At 45.2% G+C, this 24661-nt stretch overlaps 1 protein-coding gene across 2 annotated transcripts; it reads right to left on the bottom strand.

Annotated features, from left to right (window-relative positions):
* Positions 1 to 1278: 1278 nt before the first annotated feature.
* On the bottom strand, positions 1279 to 24544 carry Msrb2 (methionine sulfoxide reductase B2). 2 transcript variants are annotated; one of them, XM_035442801.1, is made up of 6 exons: positions 24395 to 24521; positions 19734 to 19844; positions 19223 to 19323; positions 14089 to 14165; positions 3395 to 3542; positions 1279 to 2038 (listed from the first exon to the last, which is right to left on the bottom strand). In XM_035442801.1, exons 1-6 carry the CDS (start codon positions 24489 to 24491, stop codon positions 1934 to 1936), a joined length of 639 nt encoding a protein of 212 aa, XP_035298692.1. In that variant the 5' UTR covers positions 24492 to 24521; the 3' UTR covers positions 1279 to 1933. The 2 variants fall into 2 exon arrangements, with proteins under 2 accessions (XP_035298692.1, XP_027261119.1); XM_027405318.2 differs by lacking the exon at positions 19734 to 19844 and having other exon boundaries at positions 24395 to 24544.
* Positions 24545 to 24661: the final 117 nt, after the last annotated feature.

Raw genomic sequence — 24661 nt, forward strand, 5'->3', positions numbered from 1 at the left:
GTTGACTTTGGGGTTTCAAAACCTCAAGTCAGGCCCAATATCTTACTCATCCTGCTGCCTACAGAGCCAGATGTAAAACTCTCAGCTACTCCTCTCTTCTGCCTTCAGATCCTGACATAGAACTCTCAGTTACCATGTCCGTCTGTATGCCACCATGCTCCCTGCTGTGAGGACAGTGTACTAAACCTCTGAAAATAATATGTTTTCTAAGAATTACCAAGGTCATGGTGTCTCTTCACAACAACAGAACACTGGACTAAGACACATGAAAAATTAGGGTGGACAAGATGGCCCAATGGGCAAAGTCATTTGCTGCCCAGTCTGATGACCTGAATTTGACCCCCCGGAACCATGTGGTAGAAGGAGAGAACCAACTCTCCTTCTACTCAGAAGGCAAGTTGCCTTCTGACCCCCACGTGTACACCAAGTGTCCACAGCCTTACCAAACACTGAATAATTGTATTTTAAAAAGTATTGTTGCTAAAATTCCTTTACAGAGGGAGACAAACACATCACCTCCTCTTCCTAAGAGCTCAATGACGAGTTGAGTTGTAATTCCTCTGAAGTTCACTCCTTTCAGAGAGTAAGTGAGGGGCTACTTACAGGGGTGTGTATATTCCCACCTCATAAGGCTTCACCAGAAAGTTTTTACCCAGCAGTGTAGCTGGAGTACACCCTCCCTTCTGTGGTCTATATGTTTAGCCCCTCCCTAGGCCATATGCAGTTCGGGCACATAACAAATGGGAGGGAGGGATACTCAGGTGAGTCTCCTGACTCTCCTCACTCCTGTGAGGGCATTTAAATAGACAACAGGCCCAGCTGAGATGATCTGCTCCAAGTGGGCACAACTGAATGCTCCAAGATGGTGGTTGTTTGGCTCTGAGTTAGTCCTTCACAACATTATGTAAAATTGAGTTACTTGGCCATGGTAACACAAGTAATGGCATTGGGGTTCTGGGTTAGCATTCTTTCAGAATCTGTGATCTAAGTTAGCATCCTTTTAGAAGCCAAAAGAAGTCATGATTTGCATAAGTTAGTAAATGAAATGTCAAATAATGTAGGCAATTTGGAAGAGGGAAATGGGGTAACTAAGTTTCCGACAACACAAAAAGAATTATTTAAATACTTTTTACTAGCAAATTAGAGATCCCCAATTTGTAAACCATCTGTGTGGCTATTTTCTTGCTGTGTCCAATTGCTGGATTCTTTCTCTTTTTTGTCATTTTTGATTCAGAGTCATGTTTATAAAAGAGCAAATTAACAAGACAGACAAAAAAATGAACATCAATCTCAATATTTTATTATTTTATTTGATATTTTGAAGTTTACTGTTGGAACAAAGAGTTGAGGGACAGCATTGTTTGCAGTCACTGAAATTGACTCAGCTCACATGAATCCCATTTGTGAGTTGTAAGGTTGGAAGTCAAATGTTTGAGTCAGCGAAATTTTTGACAAGAAACCACAAATCTCATCCATCTTTGTATGTGTTGCCCAGGCTCGGCCACTCCCATCCTCCATTTCTATGCTGGGATTTCATCCCTCCTATGCTATCTTTCCTTTTTTTCCCCTTGAGCCCTCCTCACATGTGTACATCCATGAAGGAATTAACTGCTATGGCCAATTCAGGTACACTTACTTTGGGTGTTTTGGGGACCCTTGTCAGCCCAGGAACCTGTTCAAATCCTGCAAAGGTCCTACCAAAACCTTGGAAGCCAGTTGAAGAACGGGCTCCCTTTCTATTATTCTGAGATCCCACAGCCCAAGAGAAAGCTGGGGTTGAGTTGTTTTCAGGTGACTAAGAAGCTGTGGCTCACGTGCAGCCAGTAAAACAACCTTAGTCTAAATTTATAGTGAATGAACCAAGGCATCCATCTTAATTACAGAACCAAGGCTCTACAAGATGGGGGGCAAAGCAAGGGCCTCCTAGTGATGGTCAGTGCTTGCTTGGTTTGAACTTCAGGGCCACGCTGTTGATACAAAACCTTTGGCCAGTGGGCTCTGGTCCATCAGGAAACACATGGCCGAGGTGAGCTTCACACTGCAGGAGAGAGGCACCCTTGTCATTCTCCACAAAAACAGCTCCACAAGGCCCATCCCACCCCAGAGCCTGGCAGCTGGAAAGCATGGTCTTTTGTATTAAAATTTGGTTCAAAAATGGACAAATGGATACACACAGAGAGCTGTGGCAGTAAGTATTCGGGAAAATGATTAAGCTTAGGCCCTGACTTGCTCATCTATTAGACGGGGACCATAACCATACCTACACAGCAGAGCCATTCTGAAGACAAATGAGTGCAAGGCAGGTAAGGATTAATACAATCTGGGTGAGCACTCAACAATCACTTTTCTTTCCTGCAGACAAAACTTAACCCTTTCCATCTGCTAGCTTCTGCCAGTTTATAAATCCCATGCATCAGAAAACATGAGCACCAAAGAACTCAAAAATGAATCTCCTTCAGCTGGCAAGAGATAGCTCAGCAGATAACAGCACTTGAGGTGTAAGCCTGACAAGCTGAGTTAATCCACAGAACCCACAGGGGAAAGGAGAAATGTTGCAGGAGGTTCTTTCCTGCCAGCTTGGTCCTTCAGCTTCAGCCCCAAATGAATACACAGAGACTTATATTAATTATTAAACTGTTGGCTGATGACTAATGTTTCTTATTGGCTATCTCTGTCTTAATTATTAACCCATTTCTATTAGTCTAAGTATTTCCACATGGTTTTATCTTACTGGAGAAGGGTCTAAACCTGTTTGGTACTCCTTTGGCAGCCTACATGGTGACTCTTTTTGACAGGCTCTCTCTGCCTACCTTTCCCAGAATTCTCCTCATCCTAGTCCCATCTATCTTCCTCATTGGTCAAACACTGTTTTATTCATCAAACAATATATATATAGACATTCCCCATAAGAGAAAACTGACACCTGGAAGTTGTCCTCTGATCTCCTTACATGTGGTGACATATGCCATGGTGTTTGCCCGAATCCATGGATACACGTATGTGTGCATTCACACACACACACACACACACACACACACACACACACACACACACACACACATGTAATGACAATTATGATAATAATAATAATATAACAACAACAAGAATAATAAAATACAAAGCCAAGTTTTCTGTCTAGACCTAAGCTCCCTCTCTTCAAGCTCCAAGGAGTAAGGTGTTAATGAATCTGCCTGTTGGTGGAATGCTGCCAATCAGGAAGGAGGTGGAGAGATGCCACCTTCATCTTCAGTCCCTGGTGGGATGCAAGAGAGGGATCATCACAGTTGAGGGTACAAGTCTGGGACATTTTTATGACAATGTATACCATGGAAGAACAAGAGAGGCACCAAGGAAAGGACAGTTCCTTTCCTATCTGAGAAAGCAAACACATCACCTGCTTGCAGACCACCTCCATGCGAGTATGTCCTAAGGAATTGTCCAGTCGTCTCAGGATCCCTGCGTGACTCTCATCGGAGCCTTCTGTGCCATGAGCTTCGGAAAATGATGGCCAGCCAGTGCCAGAGCAGTACTTCTTCTCAGAACTGGGAGACAGTCAGACACAGAGGTTAGAGGACAGTCAGACACAGTGGTTAGATGACAGTCAGACACAGTGGTTAGGGGACAGTCAGACACAGTGGTTAGAGGACAGTCAGACACAGTGGTTAGGGGACAGTCAGACACAGTGGTTAGGGGACAGTCAGACACAGTGGTTAGAGGACAGTCAGACACAGTGGTTAGGGGACAGTCAGACACAGTGGGTAGATGACAGTCAGACACAGTGGTTAGGGGACAGTCAGACACAGTGGTTAGAGGACAGTCAGACACAGTGGTTAGGGGACAGTCAGACACAGTGGGTAGATGACAGTCAGACACAGTGGGTAGATGACAGTCAGACACAGTGGTTAGAGGACAGTCAGATACAGTGGTTAGGGGACAGTCAGACACAGTGGTTAGAGGACAGTCAGACACAGTGGTTAGAGGACAGTCAGACACAGTGGTTAGAGGACAGTCAGATACAGTGGTTAGGGGACAGTCAGACACAGTGGTTAGAGGACAGTCAGACACAGTGGTTAGGGGACAGTCAGACACAGTGGGTAGATGACAGTCAGACACAGTGGGTAGATGACAGTCAGACACAGTGGTTAGAGGACAGTCAGATACAGTGGTTAGGGGACAGTCAGACACAGTGGTTAGAGGACAGTCAGACACAGTGGTTAGAGGACAGTCAGACACAGTGGTTAGAGGACAGTCAGATACAGTGGTTAGGGGACAGTCAGACACAGTGGTTAGAGGACAGTCAGACACAGTGGTTAGGGGACAGTCAGACACAGTGGTTAGAGGACAGTCAGACACAGTGGTTAGGGGACAGTCAGACACAGTGGTTAGAGGACAGTCAGACACAGTGGTTAGGGGACAGTCAGACACAGTGGTTAGAGGACAGTCAGACACAGTGGTTAGAGGACAGTCAGACACAGTGGGTAGAGGAGAGTCAGACACAGTGGTTAGATGACAGTCAGACAGTGGTTAGAGGACAGTCAGACACAGTGGGTAGATGACAGCCAGACACAGTGGTTAGGGGACAGTCAGACACAGTGGTTAGATGACAGTCAGACACAGTAGTTAGGGAACAGTCATACTCTCAGCCATTAGACACATGGCTGTGGGCATATCAGGATCTTAGACTGCATCCCTTTGTTCTGACCAGGACCAGAATCCTACTTCCCTCTGTCAGATCCCAAGCGGGGCTTCATGAATAGTCACTTCCAGGGAATTGTTCCTGCTGCCCCTTTGCTTGCTGTTCAGGGTATTTTCTACCTATAGTGAAAGGATGTCTTGTTCCTTGGCTGCTAATGCCTTCTTTCTCTGCATCTGACCTAAAAGAACTAAAACACTGATGCTATGTGAAACTCATTTGCATATGAGGAAGCACAAACTAAATCCATGCATTGCAAAGGCAGAAAAGGAAGAGATCAAAATGGAAGAGCAGTGGTGGGAGAGGTCTGCTTGATGGAGGAACATCAGTGTAAGACCCAAGGAAACAGCGGTTGTAACAATGGAGCTTTCTATTATCGGAACACAGGCTGCCTGTCCTGGAGAATGAAAGTTCCAGTGTCACCTCTTAGAGGTGTGAAGGTAGGCAAACTACTCAGTCTCAGGTGGACCTGGGTTCCTCACCTGGGACAGTAATATCTGCCTTACAAGGACACTTTGAGGATTTAAGGACACTCCTTGGAGGATCCAGGTGGAAAGCGAGGCATGTGGCAGGTGCTCGGGAGCACTCATTATGATTATTGTCATTAATCAATTAGCCTGGCATTCTGACTAATCACTGGATAAAACCTGATGCCCGGGGGTGGTCTCCTGGGGACAATGGATGCTAATCACTGGAGTGGGCCAAGAGGTTGAAGAGTCCAGACCTGCTCCCAGAACACTTCTCCCTTAGGCAGAGCATTTGCCTGGTGCACACAAGGTCCTGGGTTTGATTCCCAGCATTATGTCTTAGACCTCACACAGGAAAAGTGCTTGCAAACCACACTGGGAAAATAAACATACAATTACAGATGGCAGGAAATAATCCTCTCCACCTGAGGAAGACATGGCTTGAAGTTAAGCCCTGCCTAAAACTGGACAAATGAGTAATAAAGAATCAAATGTCTAGCTCTGCTGAACACGCAGCCTCATCAGGAACAGGACCATGACAGGAGTGCAAACATGTGCTCTTAAGGCTCCTCTGTACCCCCAAATTATTAAGGGTCCCCGAGCACTTTAGTATGGGTTACAAATACCAACATTTAGCAAGTGTGAACCATGACTTAGAATTTTAAAACATGTAAGTATTACGATACTTTTTTTGTGTGTGTGACAGTTTCACATGTAGCTCAAGATGGCCTTGAGCTCATGATCTTCTTGCCTCAGCTTCCCAAGGGCTGCAACTATAAGCACATATCACCATACTTGATTTATATTCATTTTAACACATAATAAATTTTTATATATATTAACAACATTTTGTGGAAGTTATATTTTCTAGAATGAAGGATTGTGAACTTCATGGAAGGATTGTGTTATTTCATAATTTTCCAAATATTTTTATTGTCTGGTTGAAAAAAAACCATTTAAATGAACCAGTATCTGTGTCTCTGCATTCACTCTACCACGAGACTGTTCTAGCTGTACTATAGAAGGGTGAGGGGGCTGGAGTGAGGTGTGGGTCAATGTAGAGGGCACACTTAGCACACAAAAGGTCTGGGCCTCAAGTTGCAGCACCTCGTTGCTCCCCTAGAAATATCTCAGGAAGCCTTTTGGCTGCCTTCTGAGAAATCTCTGAAGTAAGAGCTTGATTTCCAAAATGTCTTGGTGGGAAGCCACACTCGATTACATTATTTGATCCTCTGGTGCCACCAAGTCATGGAGCGTGGGGCGACAGTGACATAATGGTCTGGCAAGGTTGCTAGGAAGAATTACTGAGGTGTCTGTGCACATGTCAAGTTTAGAATAGGACCTGATGCATGTTACATACTGTGACTCTTTTGATTAATTTTTGTTATTATTGCCAATAACAGATGCTATGGAATATGAGTGACCCTGAGTCCAGCTAGAAACAGCTGCACATTTGGGTTAGTTTCTCTGTAAAAAATGTTCCCTTGAGATTACTGCTAAAGACAGTACTGGAGCACCTGCCTAGCGTGCCCAGGGTAGAGTTTGATCTCTAGCATGGGGAAGGGGACACACACACACACACACACACACACACACACACAGAGAGAGAGAGAGAGAGAGAGAGAGAGAGAGAGAGAGAGGGGGGGGGAGGGAGGGAGGGAGGAAGAGGGAGGGGGAGGGAGGGAGAGAGGGAGGAGAGGGAGGGGGGAGGAGGGAGGGAGGAGGGAGGGAGGGAGGGAGGGAGGGAGGGAGGGAGGGAGGGAGGGTGAATGAATTTACTTGGATACTTCATCCCAGGAAAAAACCCTCAGCACCTCCTGCCTCTTCCCACCCTTGGCATTATATGCACTACTAACGATTAAAGGGATTTTGATAGAAAATTATGAATGTAATAAAGCTTTTTAAAAATCGACAAATGAATCTAAGGCTAATAAACAGTCATTGACTGGGTTTATGGGAAACAATAAACTTTACTGATGGAATTGGCAGAAATGTGGAGATTTTACAAAGTAATAAAAGATGATCTGAAACCAACAGTGTAAATATGAAGGCAAACTAGAAAGTCCAGGATACAGATTTACTAGATTAGCAGGTTACATGGCTCACACCTCACATTGTACACTCAGACTGCTCTCACCTCTTTCTTTCTTTCTTTCTTTCTTTCTTTCTTTCTTTCTTTCTTTCTTTCTTTCTTTCTTTCTCTTTCTTCCTTCCTTCCTTCCTTCCCTCCTTCTTTCCTTTCTCTTTTGGCATCTGTTTTTTGAGTTTGCTCTCCTCTGTTTATTTTCTCCTCATTTCTGGATATCCCACAGCTAGCCCCCTCAGAACCAACAGCAGAAGCAGGAGATAATCAGTGATAATTCTAAACATAACGGTAGAAGCATTCCCATCTGAACACAGATACACGAAGTTTTAAACAATATTATCAAGTTACTTGGGATATACATGACATCAGGGTGCAATATATAAAAAAACCAACTAGTAGCAAGCTCCCCAAATGTTCCTAATTTAAGAAAGATTTATGGTCATAAGATACATAATCTTAAAATAGATTTTCTTTAGATAAGGGCTCACTGTATAATCCAGTCTGGCAACTCGAACTCTTAACTCCTCCTGCCTCAGCCTCTTGGTCACTTGGACTACAGATATGCCCCACCACTCCTGGCAACAAATCCTTCCAGAAAGGGAGATAGAGGAGGCAGTGCCACCAGAGTCTAAGGCTAACAAGATGATTCTGGATTTATAAGGGGAGTGGCTACATGCTGGAGGGTATTGTTGGCTTGGTAACCCTCAACTCAGTTCTCAGATTAGTGGAGACAAAGCTCCACGAATAGGCTCCACTCACTGCAACAAGGCAGAACCTTGGAGGGACAATGGGAGCTCTGCCAGGCATGGCTGCGAACCAGACTCTGGAAAGGGAGTTTGCGGGGTAACCTGGCCAGGTGTAACTTTAGAGGCCAGCAGTGTCTACCTAGGGACCTCTAACTGTGATTTAGAAAGCTAGCACCAGAAGTTGAAGACTCCTCATTTTTACCTTGTCTGAGTGGCTTACAGAGACCCGGGTAATAAAGTGTGGCCTAGCGGAAGGCTGGTAGCTGTGGAATCCTGGGTAAGCTAGTTAACCTTGCCAGGCTTCAGTTCCTCACATGAAAAGAGACCACCACGGAGAGCCCCCGAGAGCTTTGCTGTAGTGAGGGTGTGCACAGTGAACTGTCTGGCAGGTGGTGCCCTCAGTGCTGACACACTTCCAGTTCCTGTGGAACATGAGCTCAGTGCTAGCACTTAACAGATGTATGGCTCCTGGGGTCTGAACATGGTTTCAATTTAAGTTGAAAGTTTCTTGCCATGTGGCAGTGTTGAGAGGTGATTAGGCCTTAAGAGGGAATACTGAAGTTCTCACAGGCCTAGGTCAGTTAACAAGAGAGCTAGTTGGCAAAACAAGGCCACTCTTGTGTTTTATCTCCACGTGCTTTCTCACCCTTTGACCTCTGTCTTGAATAGCAGGAAACCCTCACTAGATCCCACAAGGATGTGGCACCACCCTCTCAGAATTCTCAGCCTCCCGAGGCCTGGCCCCAAATACACTTCTCAATAAGGCAATAAGGCAACCAATATTAGGTGTTCTGCCTCAGCAAAACAAAGGAAACTGATACAGGGGCATGGAGCAAGTTCTTTAAAGTAACTCCAGGGTCAGATACACTCTTCTGGTCTCTGTGAGTACTGTACTCAGGTGTGTAAAAAAAAAAAAAAATGCATGTACTGATCGTTAAAAATATATAAAAATAAAAACATTTTCTAAAAAGAGTTCAAGAAATTATGACTTCTGTTCCACATCCACAGGGGCTTCACAACTGAAGTCTTCACGTGTCATAACTAAAATCTTCAGGTGGCATCAATATTGCTGCAGATGCTAAGCAGCAGAGATGATGCTATGGATGGATGAGTCAAGAAGATGCTGTGGATGGATGAGTCTAGAAACCTGTTTTGAGCACATAATGTTAGCTTCCAGGGGTGGTGTTAAATTGCAACAAAGAAAGTGGGATGCTCTTATGGTTCTGAAGGCTTAAAGTCCAAAATCAAGATCTCAGCAGGGCCATGTCCTCTAGAAGACCCCAGGAAGCCCCTCTATTCTGCCTCCTCTTAGCATTTGGAAGTGGCTGGCAATCCTCTGCAAGGCTCCAGTCTTTGTGTCCATGTCATACGGCAGTCTCTTCTTTGGACCTGTTTCCCCTCCTCTTATTAGGACACCAGTCATATTGGATTAAAGGAGCATCCAATTTCAGTATTACCTGATTGCAAGAAATTCCATCTGCAGTGACCATATTTCCACCTAAGGTCACGTGCACAGATTCTGGAGATGAAGGCTTCAACATGATTTCCTCAGAGACACAATGCTCTAGTTGACCTTTCTGTTGCTGTGATAAAACTCTCTGACCGAAAGGAACATAGGGAATAAGAGGGGTTATTTCATTTTGTAACTTCCATCCACCCTGAAGGAAGTCAGGGCCAGAATATGGAGGAAGAAATGTTGCTTGCTGCATGTTCTCTCTGTGCTCAGATTCAAATTTTCATCTGACCCAGGACCACCTGCATGAGGTTGGTATTGCCCACAGGTAACAGTGGGCTGGGCCCTCCCACATCAATCATCAATCCATACAGTTTCCACAAATGTGTCCACAGGCCAATCTGGTCTAGGCAATTAAAACTCCTTCTTCCCAGGTGGCTCTTAGTTGCATTAAATCAACAATAAAAACTAACCAGGACACACAATTCAACCAAGATGTATGTACATAAAATTAATGGACCAAAGGCTTCGAACAGCCTATCAGCTTTATCTCCTTCACTAAATAAAATGTTTGGGTCAATAGGAAGTACTTAAGCTCTGAACTGTGTGCTGACACAGTAACAGGAACTTAAAAGAGAAAAACAAAGCCAGCCAAATACAGTGTGTGTTCTCAAGAAGGCTTCATGGAGAAACCCAGGCCCTAAGGAACTTAAGTCAGTACACAGCAGGGGTGAGCACATCCCAGAGAACACACAGCAGGACCACCAGCCTGCAGAAGAAGCCATGAAAGAAGTCAGAGTTCCTGAATTTATCTCCTAGTTTCTCTAAGATTCAATTTTTGTTGACAAACTTTTCACTTCATTCTGACTCTACACAAGCATTTGCAGGAATGGCATTTGTGTATCCCTGCTTCCTACAAAAGAATCTTGATACTAACAATAAAGAGCTAACATGAGAGAGAAAGCAAGAATATACTCCTAACACCATCCTCTTGAATGGTAAGAATGTTCAAGGAAGGACTGGAGAGATGGATCGGCAGGTTTGAGGACTGGCTGCTCTTCCAGAGGACCTTGGTTCAATTTCTAGCATCTACATGCAACTCACAAACATCTGTAACTCCAGTCCTGGGGGATCTGATGCCTTCTTCTGGTCTTCATGGGAACTGGATGCATGTGGTACACAGACACACATGCCCACAAAACACCCACACTTAGAAAAAAAATAGTAAGTGTTCAAAAATATTTTTTGCAAAAGAATGCTTAATAATACAGTCTTTATTTATATCTTTTCATTGATTAGAACATATTCTCCAGAATTCCTCATCATAAAATGCACACTTTATCCATCCCTGAGAAGGGTTTGTCTCTAAGAATACATCATTGTTAGTATGTCTGGAATGCTTAGTAGGTGTTACGCCTTGCTCTGCTGTGTTTACAGCTATTAACACATAACTTAGTTAACTCCCCCAACAGCTCTATGAATTGGGTACACTGTATTCTCATCTTGCAGGTAAATGAGGAAACCAAGGCAGAGAGACAGTAAGAAACTTACCCAAATTACCCAACAATGGAACTGATGCAGACACCTAGACAGCCTTTACCACACTTCTATAAATGGATGCTCTTTTAAAACAGTGTGTTCTAGAATGGAATTTATTATTATTTGTTTGATTTTGGTGTTAAATGCCCCCCTGAAGCTCAAGTGTTAAAGGCTTGGTGCTACTGGCTAGTGTGGAACGGGTAAGAGATGGAGCCTCGTGCAGGGGTACATCCCTGAAGAGGACTGTGGGAGCCTGGCTCTTTCCTCTTTCTCCCCTTTGTTCCTGGCCATGCAGTTGAGGTTTTGCATTACCATACAATATCACCATAAAAATGAAACCTCCAAGACTGTGAGCCAAAATATTTATAAGCTGATTAGCTCCTGTGCTATTATAGTAACAGGAAGTTCAATGGGTATGTTCTTATAGTAATAGGAAGCTAGACAAATATGTTCTTATAGTAACAGGAAGCTAGATGGGGGTGGGGGAGCCGGAGGAGGGCTTTACATTTAAAACTAAAGGGACTGAAAAGAGACAATGGAGGTCCATGAACTAACTGCTGGTTCAGTGAACTGGCTACTTGGTAAACAGGCTTCCAGAATATAATTTGGATTTCTTATGGATTTGGGCTGTTTCATTGTGACTCAGGGTTGGCCACATAACTTTCTTATTTTTAACTAGTATTGTACTAACACTGTAGCTACTGGCTACATGTGACTCCTTCAGCTAAATTTGCTAAAAATCCTAACAAATCTGCTTCTCAGCTACACTGGCAATACTCTGGACGCCCAACAGCCACTTGGAATCTGAAGCTCCTATAGAGATCTGTGCAGACACAATGTGTCCTTCACCATAGCAAGCCCTGCTGGCCAGAGCCCTTCACTCTTTCTCTCTGTTCCCCTATTTTTTGATGCTGTGACTGAGCCTGGGAGACACAAAGAGAGGAGCCATTGGATAGTGGGAAGGCCTTCTCTGAAAATATACAGAAACCAGGACACTAATGGAATCAACAGAAGCTTAGAGATGAAGCATTCTTACATCATACCTGTACCACAGTTAAATAGGAAGAATGTAGTCTTACATTTTTACAAGGTCCCCAGCTGAAAGCAAGCTAGTCACCCTAACCTTTGATGTGTCCTTTTGGCAAAATGATGGTGAAGGAACAGCTAATTTTTCTGAAACCCGACTCTCACCTTTTACTGCTGCGATTCTGTGAACCACATGTTTGGTTCTTTCTGCCATTTTCTAGCATATACAACTCCTAAAATTCTTATCAGCTTAACTGATGGATGAAGGATGGAGACTCGTCACCAAGGCATGATTAGAGCGTGGGGCCTTTCAGCCCCACCCCCAACATGCAGGGAAGGGAGCTGATCACCCATGCCCATGATTTTGGAATGAAGCCGCCATATGACCCAAAAAGACAGAGTCTGGTGAGTTTCTGAGTAACTGAGCTCATGAAAGTTTCTAGAGAATTTTCCTAGAGATGGCATGCAACCCAGTATCCTTCCCCTGCAGCCATTCTACCTATCTCTTCAACTGTGTCCTTCATAATAGTGATACTGTTCCAATGAGGTGGTAAGTGTAAGTGCTTCCCTGAGTTCTGGGTACCACTCCAGAGAAACAGGGAATACAGGAGAGTGTGGGAAGCCTGACAGGGAGAGAGCTGGTTGGTCCGGAGCACAGGTCACAACCAGGAGAGTACAGGATTTGGGGACTGAGCTGTTCACCCAGGATCTGACACTGTCTCCAAGTAGACAAAGTCAGACCTGAACTAAATTGGAGGATGCCCTCAGCCTGCATCTGCTGGGGAACTGACAGCTTGCTGGTGGACAAAAGGCTTCACAGGCTTTGATGTCAGGACTCAGTGGTTAAGAGCACATGATGTTCTTGTAGAGGACAGGTTTGGTTGGCAGCACCCATGTCAGACAGCTCACAATAACCTGTAACTCCAGATGAAGGGACATCTCTGGTTTCTGAGGGCTCCTGTGTACACACGAGCACACACACCCATACAATTAAAAATACAATAAAGTGTTAAAAATTCTTGGAATCACAGAAGTCTGCTGAGATGTGACAGGGAAAAGTCATGTGTTCTTCCAACACTGCTGTGTAAGAACTAACTTCATCCTGGTCTTCCCTGGCTGGCACTCCTGAGCTCGTGACTGGTGACTGGTAGTGGGATCTTCCAGGTAATTCCTCACCAGCCCCAATACGCCTGGGCCATGGCCTGGCCTCCTGAGCATGAAGGAAAATCGATCCTAATCACGCCTGTCCTTGCAGGAAGGGTCTGGCTTCCCTAATGCAGCTCACATTAGCAGCTGGCTGGCCAAGAAGCCAGGCTGCTGAAAGCCCAAAGGACAGAAAGAGGCTCTGCCTAATGGAAGATTCACAGGGCTGGCTTGATTTATATTTTATTCTAAACCAATTTAAGGTTGATGCAAAAGAAAGGAAAACATCTTTGAAGTTCTGAAAAACAAGACTTCAAAGATGTTTCCTTTCTTCTTCCTTGAATCTACTTTTTTAAAGACTATTTCCTGAATATCTAAACAAAAAAAGCCTTTGTTGAAAGATTTTAGATGCTGATTGACTTAAAAGAGGCTTTGAAATCAAGGGACAATTAAATTTACTTTTAGCTACATAGAAGAGGGCACGGTATTCGCTTCTGTCAAGCACTGTGGGGAATCAAGCCTCATAAAAGTCTGCGCTTGCTAAATTAAATTATAAACCCATTTTCCCTGGGAGAGGTATAGTTTTAATCATATGGCCAAGCAAATACTATTAGGGTTTAGATTTCTTTACATACTTTCCCCTCTAAAAATTCCTAATGGCTTTATCATGAAGTCCCCATCAGAACTTTGTTTTCTCTTAGAGATACATAAAGGAGGAACAGAAACCCTGTCAGCTGCATGAAATATCAGAAAAAAAGTCAAGACAGACAGAGATCCTCCATGAACAGCTCTCTGTACAGCAGTAATAACAGAGGACAAAGGCAATCAATGGTCCCCCAGTAGCATGCAGGAGGCCCTTGGCTTCAGTCTCCAGTACCCAAAACTAAGAAACTCTAAGAGTATTTATTTAAGATCTCTTTGCATTCCTCTCTTACCTGAAGAGTGGGCTATCACAGCATACACAATGGTACATGCCTGTCTCCTTGTTGTTCAAGTACATCCCACTGAAAGGCTGAAAGCAAATGGGGAAGGAACACCGTCACGCTCGGGGCTGATAAAGTGGACAAACCCAAGAGTGAGGCTGACCCAGTACTGAAGTGTTTGCCTTAAGATCAATCCCCACCATTACAAAAAGAAAAAAAAATCAACCAAAAAACCAACAATAAAGCCCCCCAATCAAGGAATTACACTCATTTGACAAAGTGCATATATCAGCAGAGAAAAACTACAGGCAACCAAGGAAGCAGCCTGCAAGCTTCTCTACAGCCTGGCCTTTATCATGCCAAGTATTCAAAGTGTGACATTAATAATGCTTTGTATTTATGTACCACCTTTCATCCAAGAACATCAAAGTCCATGAAAAAGCATGAACACCAGTCCCATCCTCTGCCATCCTGGAAGATTTCACTCTCTCATTTCAAAAGAGCTAAAGCAACAGCAGTCTAAACACTCGTCCAAGACACTTTGAACTCTCTAATTAAAGATGGAGTATAATGGGCTGGGAGTACAGCTCAGTGATAGAGTACTTCACTTGTATGCAGAGACCCAGAGACTGATCCCTGACAGGAGGGGTGGGGGAGAGGGCGAGGGATAGAGAGAGAAGGAGAGAGAAAACACAAACACACCAAAAGCACTGTTCAATGAATTTGGGGCTCTGCCTTTAACACACACCGTGCAATGTCAACACTGTGTAGAGTCAATCAGGGTTAAATGATGAGCCAGGGCCCCGGTGCTAGGTCATCACGTGGATGGAAGCACTATATCCACAGGAGTTTAAAGAAGGTGTAGGCTTTCAACTGCTGAGAAGGTTATGAGGGGAACCAAAGCAGTGAATGAGTGCAGTCCATATCTGATGCCCTCTTCTGGCCTCCTTGGGCACCTGCACACACATAGTACATACAAATTCATACACACACACACACACACCACAAGTGAATAATCTTTAAAAATTTTTGTCGAGTTCCTTTATCATCCCCTCAGTCAACAAAATTATAAGGAGTCTTCACAAGCTAACTGTAAAAGCCATGTCATGGTGGCAAGCATTACCCAACCACACAGACGACAGGACTCAAAGCACGGAATGCTGGCTGAGTGGCAGCGCTGCCAGGTTATCAGCTCCCCTATCTCTCTAGATTCACCAACTCAAACACTCCCCATAGTACTAACTGCATATTTTAAAAAAAGCTTCCTGGGGGTGGGTGCTTAAATCCACTTGCTGGTAGTCCGAGTCTACCAGATGGGCACACTTGGATGCTCTCTCTCTCTCTCTCTCTCTCTCTCTCTCTAAAAGCCTTAAAGTCTGGCTTGGTGGCACAAGGCTGCAATCATAGCATTCGTGATGCTGAGAGGCAAGAGGATCAAGAGTTCAAGACCATCTTGAAATACACAGCCGTACCCTGTCTAAAGTGAAAGGAATGTAGGAAGGGAGGGAGGGAAGGCAGGAGGGAGGGAGGGAGGGAGGAAGGAGAGAAAGTGATGATAAATTTAGCCACAAGTCTGAATGAGTCTAGTGAGCTGTTCATTTAACAGCAACTCCCGACTTGAGCACTGTGGACATCCCTGCCGTGAAGACTGACCTACAAAGTCCTGTCCACAGAAACCAGGCAGCCTATAAAATTCAAAATATTTCATTATTTCGTAAGAGCCAGAGGGTTGTTATCACAGTAAGTAAACTAAATAATCCAAATGCCCAGGAGTCATGACTTAACCTATGTCCTGCCATGATGTCTGTCTGCTACTCCCTCCTGACTCCTACATCTCCTCATCAACTCCCTGATGTAGTCCAAGCCCTTTCACGTATCAGGAACAAGACAGCTTCTATTTTATCTGTTTGTCCTATATTTACTGATAATGGAGAATATAATCAGTGCTGGACTGGATGCTAAAGTTGCAGACGGGGGGGGGGGATAAATCAAAAGTTAATTACCTTCCCCAAATTAAAACCAAAGGTTTTTGTGCTGCCCTGATGACAAGAACCTGTGAGATATCAGTCATACTTCACGATGACAGCCATGAGAGTACAGTGTCTGTGACGGTTTTCTGTACAGACGTTATCTGAGATGGGGATGGAGGGGTCTTTATTCTTTTAACTTTTCATTATTAACGAATCAGCTGATAGCTGCTGATTATAGACAAATGCCAATCACTACTGAGTTGAGCTTGGACAAATGGGTAGGAACTGAGCAGATAAGAAATAGTGTTTGAGACAGGGAGGGCATGGAAGTAACGATGATACTGAGAAGGTAGGAGAGGCCAGACCACACTGGGATATGATATAGAATGTACACCTGGTTCTGCTGAAATGGGCATTGGAGAGGGACATGTCAAACTTGTTCACTCGCTGTGCTCATGATAAGAGTCGTTGTGCGCACTCTCAGCACCAAAGGAAAGATAGGAGGGGGGAAAGAAGAAGGGAAGGGAAGAGGAGGGAGGGGAAACAACCACGCACGCACACACGTACACACACACACACACACACACACATACACACACACACACACACACACACACACAATGACTTGAAGGGCAAAGAGATATCAGAAGCAAGAGAGAAGGGGAGGTTGGATGTCAATCATTAATTCGGGTCTGGGTAGTGCTACTGCTGTAGTTGAAAACTGAAAAAGGGGGGGGAGAGGGAGGGAGGGAGGGAGGAAGGTAGGAAGGGAGGGAGGGGAACTCAGAATTGAAATGACTGCCTGCACAGGTGTCAGGGGCAGGGTCAAAAACAGAGTGAACTTAAACATCACCCTGAGATTTCAAGTCTGTCTGGACCAGTAACAGTTCCCTCTTCTTCAATTCTGTTAGTTCTCACGTGCTAGCAGCAGAGGGTGTGTTTGAAAGAGATGGCTGCATGCAGGTAATCTTATTCAAGAGGAAGAGACAGAACAGATGGAAGCCAACAAAAGGATGCAAGGAGACACCGGGTTGGTGGCTCTGAGGACACAATCCCCAATAGGCCTATGGGGCAAGGGAAGAGACAATCATCAGATTTTGATGAGGCTGTGGCTGCCAGGAATGCACATGTGGGCTGCCTCATAGAGAAAATGCTGGGTCCTGACCGGTTCCTCTCCCTGCTCTTTTAGGCTCATAGTGTCTTCTGCAGCCTCATGTCAATCAGAAGCCACAGGGCAAGAAAGCTGGTCCTCCTCCTGGGGCTCAGAGTAGGGAGACCAGATCCAGAGGGCAGAGAAGAACCTGAGAAACTAACTCTCCTATGGATGCCTGACTCTAGGTTATGACTCAGCCAGGGTGCAAAGTTTTGCACTGGCTGCAAGCACTGCTAACATACCACTACCACCTGATTAAAAAAAATATATATGTGCAACTGAATTTTAATTAGTAGTCAGCAATCAGGAGGCTTTGGGAGCTGCTCTTCCCTTGGACTAATGAAGCTGACTGGTGCTTACAGCTCTGCACAATTCTAAAAAGTTAAATGTGGAAAGGGAGTCTCTGGAAGGGATTTACAACATTAGTTAAAATAATGGATGATGCTCATTTCGTAAAAGGGCCAAGTGCAAAGAATATTCACCATCTGCTTCAGAAGCCCGCAGATTTATTCTCCTAAACATCTGGCAGACTGTCTCCAGGCTCCCTGTACACACCAAACCCTGCCTGGCTGGTTACCTGGGAAATAGGCTAGTCTTAGTGTCTCAGAGCATCATGTGTGTTTCCCTTGTGCTGTTAACAACAATGAGAAAAACAGTCTCATTCCCACCCACAGGAAGATAGACAAAAACATAACTTCAAAAAAATTTCACAAGAACCTATAACAATCTGCCAACTTGTCTGGTGGCTGTGGCATCAGAGAAACTGATCATGTTTAAAATCCCAAAGCTGCCTGCACTTTGCACGGCTACCAATAGGCAAATACACTGGTCACACAATACTGAAGAACCACTACGCAGGGTCAGCCATGGGATCTACCTCAGAAATGAAAGCATCTCATACGAACAGCTCAAGAGTAAAACCACAGTGGCTATATCTGTCCCTGGCACCACTTGTGAGCTGCAGTGCCAGCACAATGCTGTCACCTGAGGAAATGAACAGAAGCTGAGACTACTCAGTGCAGTCGGGTGTGTCCGCCTCTGACATGTAACATTCACCAGCATCTCTATTTTGAATGCCTCCTCTATCAAGGCGCAGAGTAAGTACCAGGAAACAGAACATAGGGCTGGGGGGGGGGGGCACTACTGAGGGAGAATACTGGAAGAGGCAACCTAGGCTGGAGTTGAGAAAAGGGCTCTTGGAGAAAATAATTTGTGTTGAGTTGGGTCTGGGGATTGGAAAGATAACTGCTGTTAAGAGCATTTCCTTGCTCTTCCAGAGGACCCAAGTTTGGTGCCCAGAACCCACATTAGTGGCAGTTCTCCAGTCCATAACTCCAGCTCCAGGGGATTCCAATGCCTTTTCAGGACCCAGAGGACGCGAGAGAACGCGCGCACACGCACGCGCGCGCGCACACACACACACACTCACTATAGATCTATATATATATATATATAAATCTTAAAAGGAGGGTCTGAATTAATTATCAGGACAAATGGCTGGGAAAGGGGCCTTAAGGGGAAGAAAGCAGAGCATTTTCTTGCCGTGAGGACAATGTGGCCATAGTGCAGGAGCCAGAGGAAACATGGCTGCCTCTGAGGCAATGGTCCAGGTGGAGACCACGGCTGAGAGTATGGTTTTAAGTAGTGGGAGATTAGTATTTAAGTGCTGTGCATTTACTCTGAGAGTAAGGGTAAGCTTCCAAGTGAGTATGAGCTGGGGAAGTAGCGTGGTCCACTTTGTTCTCAAAAGACTCCTTTGGGAGGGAGAGAAAGCAGGGAGAAAGAAAAGTAGATAGAGCGAGGTGGACTGAAAATGTTGGCCTGGTCAACAGGGACAGGGAAGTGGGGTTTGGAGAGCATGTGCGGCACTGAAGGCGGGTGGAAACTGATGGTCCTGTACAGACAGACTGCTGGAGGCAGACGGGATTCTCACAGTGCACATCTGAGGGTTTGCAGGCACCTCTACTCCAGCCTCCCCTCCCTGAGAAAACCCTACCAGAACACTGTGTGTCACTCTGCTTACCGCTTCAGTTCCTTTCTCTCTGGTGACGTGGAACTGCTCAGGAGTCAGCTTCTTCTGCCAGTCAGTCTTGCTTAGACAGAGCTTGGACTTTGTAAGGGACCCTGCAGTGTTAAGTGGGAAACTTGTCGTTTAAAATAAAGCATTGCCCCCCCCCTCATTTTTGCTTACACTATCACCTGGAGGGATAATCCAGCTCTCTCTCTCTCTCTCTCTCTCTCTCTCTCTCAGCTGTGGCTTCATTCATCTCAGGAACCAGAAGGCTCAGGCACAAGGTGCCTCACCCATTTCATTAACAAGAAATCAGTGATGAGTAGAGAGCTAGTGGCCTGTCTGGTCCTCCTGGGGCACAGACCCCAAAGGAGTGGCTCAAATAGGAAATACTACCAAACAAATTTTCCCCAGGCACCTTGAAGTGAAAGTGGATTCTTCCTCTCATGTCTGCATTAAACAATTTCAAGTCTTTTTATTTGGTTTACTTTTCCTTAGATAGCGTGTATAATAGCTCACTTACAGGAGGGCACATCACTACTCTTCCTGACCCTTCTGACCCCTCCTGACCCTTCTGGGATCTGCTGATTAGTCACATGACTTCGGAAAAGCTTTTTGTGTCTCAGTTTCTTTTCTGCAATTTAAATTTAAAAAAAAAAAAAAAAACTCAGCACACAGAGTAACGGATTTCATTCAGGCATTTTCATACATACGCTGTTTTCATCACTGGCCTTCTCTCATCCTCCACACCATCCCTCTGTTCCCTTTTCTCCTTTTGCTTGCACATATATTCTGTTACCCCCAACACACAGATACATTAAAATATATGAGGACCTGTTTATGAAAGAAAATGTGATATTTGTCTTTCCTGGTCTGGGAAGTTTAACATAATGATTTCAAGTTCCATTGATTTCCCTGCAAATACCATGATTTCCCTGCAAATACCATGATTTCATTTTTCTTTAGAGTTGAATAAAGTTCCTGTGTGTGTGTGTGTGTGTGTACTGTGATGGATGAAGAAACTCCATTTTGTGATAGGCATCTTTGGTACCTAATAGCTGTCTGTCTCTGACTCAAGTTTCTCAAAGATAAGTTCCTGACAACCCTGACTTCTTGACCTCCCACTCAAAACCATGCAACAGTGACCATCTGCTTATAATGATATGGCTAACTCCTGATTTGGGCTTCTGTAACCTGCTTATGCAGACATTCAAGGACTATTTTGAGGTCACCTCGAAAACCTAATGTTGGCAGAGCAGTACAGCTCTTTGGCCTCCCTAACTTGCTTTTATAGATATTCAGGGGCTCCCCGAGGTTTTCACCTTTAAAGGTCAAAGGTTTCCTTCACCTGCCTCTGGAAGACATTAAGAGACTGTGGCCTTGCTAGCAGTTCTAATAAATTTGGCTAATTATTATCTGAATTGAATCTGGTGGTGTTTTTCAGGTGGTTTTGAACTCTGTAACAGTTCCATGTTTCCCTTATCCATTCACCTGCTGGAAGTCTAGGCTGGATCCATTTTTTAGCTAATGTACAAATGTCCCCGAGGTAGGATTTAGAACCCTTTAGATACATGCCCGGGAGTGCTGCAGATGGGCCACATGCTAGTTCTGAAAAGTGGTTTCCATTAGGAGCCAGCTGGGAGCAGTGAGGGATTGGATAGAGATGATCTTTGAGGGAGGTGTTATTACACTCCTTCCCAGCTACTTGTAAAGGCATCTTCAATTCTGTCTGCTAGAAGGGGTCTGTATTCCAAAAATTCTCTTGCATAGAGATCCCTATTTTATCTTCCCCAAAGTGAATCTGTCTGCTGTTTGCTTTTGTTTGTCTTAAGTCAAGATCTCCTGAGCAAATTGGGAGCATGGGAAGAGCGGGGAGGGAGCTAGGAGAATGAGAAGGGGAGAAGAGGAGGTGAGTAAGACATGAGTGAGCAGAAAGGTTGAGTCGGGGGAAGAATTGAAGAAAACAAGAATGGAGATACCATAATAGAGGGAGACATTTTAGGGTTACAGAGAAATCAGGCACTAGGGAAATGTCTGGAGATCTACAAAGATGTTACCAGCCAACAATCTAAGCAACAGAGGAGAGGTACCTTAAATGCCCTCCCCTGAGAATGAGATTGATGGCTGACTTATATGCCATCCTATAGCACTCATCCAGCAGCTGGTGGAAGTAGAAGCAGACACACACAACTAATCACCGAACTGAACTGGAATCCAGATGCAGAGAAGAACCAGTGAAGAGCAAAGGGATCCAGACCAGGCTGGTAAATCCCACTGAAACAGCTGACCTGAACAATGGGGAACTCATTGTCCCCAGATTGATAGCTGGAATACCAGCATAGGACTGATCCAGACCCCAGGAACATGGATTTCAGTGAGGAAGCCTCGGAAATCTATGGGGCCTCCTGTAGTAGTTCAGTACTTATCCCTAGCATAGGTGTGGACTTTGGGAGCCCATTCCACAATACTCTCTGAGCCAAGACACACAGGGGTGGGCTTAGGCTCTATCCCAAAGGATACGATAGACTCTGATGACACCCTATGGAAGGCCTCACCATCCAGGGGGAGCAGAAAGGATATGTGATAGGTAGGGTTTTAGTTGGGGAAGGGGTTGTAGGGGAGGAGGGGAGGGAGAGGGAACTGGGATTGACATGTAAAACAATCCTGTTTCTAATTCAAATTAAAAAAAAAAAGATAAGGTCTTGGAAAGTTCAAGTTGTCATGCCTACTGTGTAGTCTAGGTTGACCTTGATCTGCTGACACTTCTTGTTCCACTTTAATCTGTTTCTGTGTGCTTCATGATTTCTGTCCATATTTTGTTCCCCCTTTCTCTTGCTCGTTATTACTTCTATGCTATTATATTTATGTAGTTAAGGTGGGTAGAAATCTGTTAGGGTTTCTACTGCAGTGACAAAACACCATGACCAAAAGCAACTTGGGAATAAAGGGCTCATTTCATCTCACAGCCCAGGCCCTACGCCATCACTGGGGGAGTCAGCAAGCTGGACACAGTAGTGGGGCAGAGATGTCTGAGAAGCACTGTATACTGATTTGCTCTTCATAGCTCGCTTAGCCTGCTTTCTCATCCACCCCAGAAACATTTGCCCAGGGATGGCAGGCCCACAGTGGTCTGGACCCTTCAACAGCAATCATCAGTCAAGAAAATGCCCTTACAGATTTGCCTACAGGTGGTCTAATAGCAGTTTCTCAACTGAGCCTCCTCTTCTTAAATAACTCTAGCTTGTGTCAAGTTAACAGCAATAACAACAACAACAAAACAAATAAAACCCAAGCCCCACAAAAAGCCTAATTCTGATAATAAATGTTTTCACTGTTCAACACTGGAAAGAGTTTATAATCGTTCAGCAGGAGGGGTCCTGTCCTAGGCTTCCTTCTGCCTCCTGGAAATTTTACCACGTAGTATATCTTCAAATCCCAGCCATGATGTACACTCCCAAACTTTGATTTTCCTCTATTATAAACAGGCCTGCAGTTCCACCTCTATCTGTAATCACCATCTGGAAATCTCCACTCTAGTTATGATGGTGGGTTTGTTCCCTGCCCCCAACTAGTTTTCAGGACACAGTTTGTTTAACAGATTTAACACTCTGTTGTTAAGTTCATACACATTAAAGACTGTCATATCTTCATCTCCAATACTGCAAGACGGGAACGGGGAGACGAAAGCGGAGAAAAGGAGTTTCTGTCTCCACTTGCACTGTAGTAAACCAGTATGAACACACACAGGGTAGTGGACATCTCCAAGTAAGATATCAGGTCCCCAGTGGCAACCAAATCTGTCTCCTTGATCTTTGACCTCTCAGCCTCCCAAATTGCAAGAACTACAAGTTGCTTATGCCTTCTACTTAGTATTTGTTATGGATGCCCACACTCACACATCAAAGCCAGTAAGAGGCCAGAGCTGAGGCTGGAACAACCAAGACCGTACCCACAGAACATCACCTGCTTCTCATTCTTAATGGATGCAGTTTGTTGACCTGGACCTTCATGCTTTACATAAGTATTCCTTAACTGTTTGGGCTGAGGCCAGTTTCCCATCCTGAGAGTAATGCTGGTAAGGAGGTCTTTGCAATACAGCTTTGTTCTTTTTGAATTATTTCCGTAGAATAAACTCCCTGGAGGGGCTGTCTGGTAAGTTACACAGCTATGTACTGGTGTCTGGCCAAATTTAATATGGCTGAAGACTCTCAGCTCCCAGGGCTATTCATCAGGCTGCTTTTGACAGCACCAGTTCCATGGAGTTTCCACTAAAATCTCTCAGCTGTCAGTACCAGCACAGCTCCAGCCCACTAGGCTTGCACAGGGTCTGGCTGAGATACCAAAGGAATGAAGAGGCTCTAACTGGAAGTCGTGATGGATCAGTTAACAGTTTACAATCTAGGGCATATATTTATTGGACACTAAAATTTTAAAGTAGCAAGAGTCTATAAAGACCAAAAGAACTGCAAACTTCAGCAACATAACACATGAAATCGGGTTGAAAAGGAGGGGGTTGGAAAGGAGGTCAAGAGAGCAGCTACCCAGCGCCAAATCACAGGGGCATGAAATTGATGACTCCCACTCGCTCCATGGTAAGACGAAAGAGTATTTCAACTCACAAAGGAGGACCAAAAGCACATTCCACCCCACTCCCAGTGTGTCTCTCGGCCACTAACAATGACTGTAGGAACTTGAGACTAAAGTAGGACACTCTCAGGTACTCGATCCACACAGACCAATACAGTATGGCAGGAAGCACCCGCGGGACAGCAGTGGGCCAGTCGGCAGCTCACTCAGGACTGGAGGCAGCTAGCTGGCAGTCCTCGGAAAGGGGGTGTACGGGCAAAGGACTAACTCCTCCTGCTCAGGAGTTAACGTCCTGTGCACGATGTCGGGCTGTGGGCCACCACTGGGTCCCTGACTATGGCTCCTGACACTGCACTAACTAAAATGTAACATATAAATTAATTGTGTGCAAGTGTGGGAGAGAATTCGTACCCTCCCGAGATTCTCTCCGGGATCAGTGATCCCCCCAACACACCAAGTTTAGGACCACGGTGCTCCACAACTCCAGCTGCCAGGGGCAGAGGGCCACCGGGACCAGGCTCTCAAAGCCTCACGGGAGGCCGCCCCGAGACAGCCAGGGCAGTGAAACCGAAAGCCACGAGGCGACAGAAGACCTACCTGAGTTCCCGCATCCCGACCCCGCACAACCCCGAACTGGCCGCCCAGGCACCTCCAGCAAGGGCAGGCCCCGCAGTGCTCGCAGTAGGCGCGCCATGACGCTTCCACCAACGGGTTCCCTCCCCACGCTACCCTACCCCCACCCTCCGCCAGGTCCCTCCCCTCCGCCCAGGTCCTCTCGCCTCCTCCCTGCTCTCCCTTCTGGCTGGTTCGTCACCCCACCCCCCTTCCTAAGTTATCCGCTTGCTCTTTGCCCCCACTTGCCCT

This window comes from Cricetulus griseus, chromosome 3 (assembly GCF_003668045.3).
Source record: "Cricetulus griseus strain 17A/GY chromosome 3, alternate assembly CriGri-PICRH-1.0, whole genome shotgun sequence".
Taxonomy (NCBI): domain Eukaryota; kingdom Metazoa; phylum Chordata; class Mammalia; order Rodentia; family Cricetidae; genus Cricetulus; species Cricetulus griseus.

What these genes read in the sequence shown, in the direction of transcription:
- Msrb2 (XM_035442801.1), bottom strand. Translation starts at nt 24,491, where the DNA reads ATGGCGCGCCTACTGCGAGCACTGCGGGGCCTGCCCTTGCTGGAGGTG. An exon ending in GTCGGGATGCGGGAACTCAG is followed by an intron (nt 19,845 to 24,394) that starts GTAGGTCTTCTG and finishes TTTAAATTGCAG; the next exon opens with AAAAGAAACTGAGACACAAA. An exon ending in TGTGATAGCCCACTCTTCAG is followed by an intron (nt 3,543 to 14,088) that starts GTAAGAGAGGAA and finishes ACTGTCTCCCAG; the next exon opens with TTCTGAGAAGAAGTACTGCT.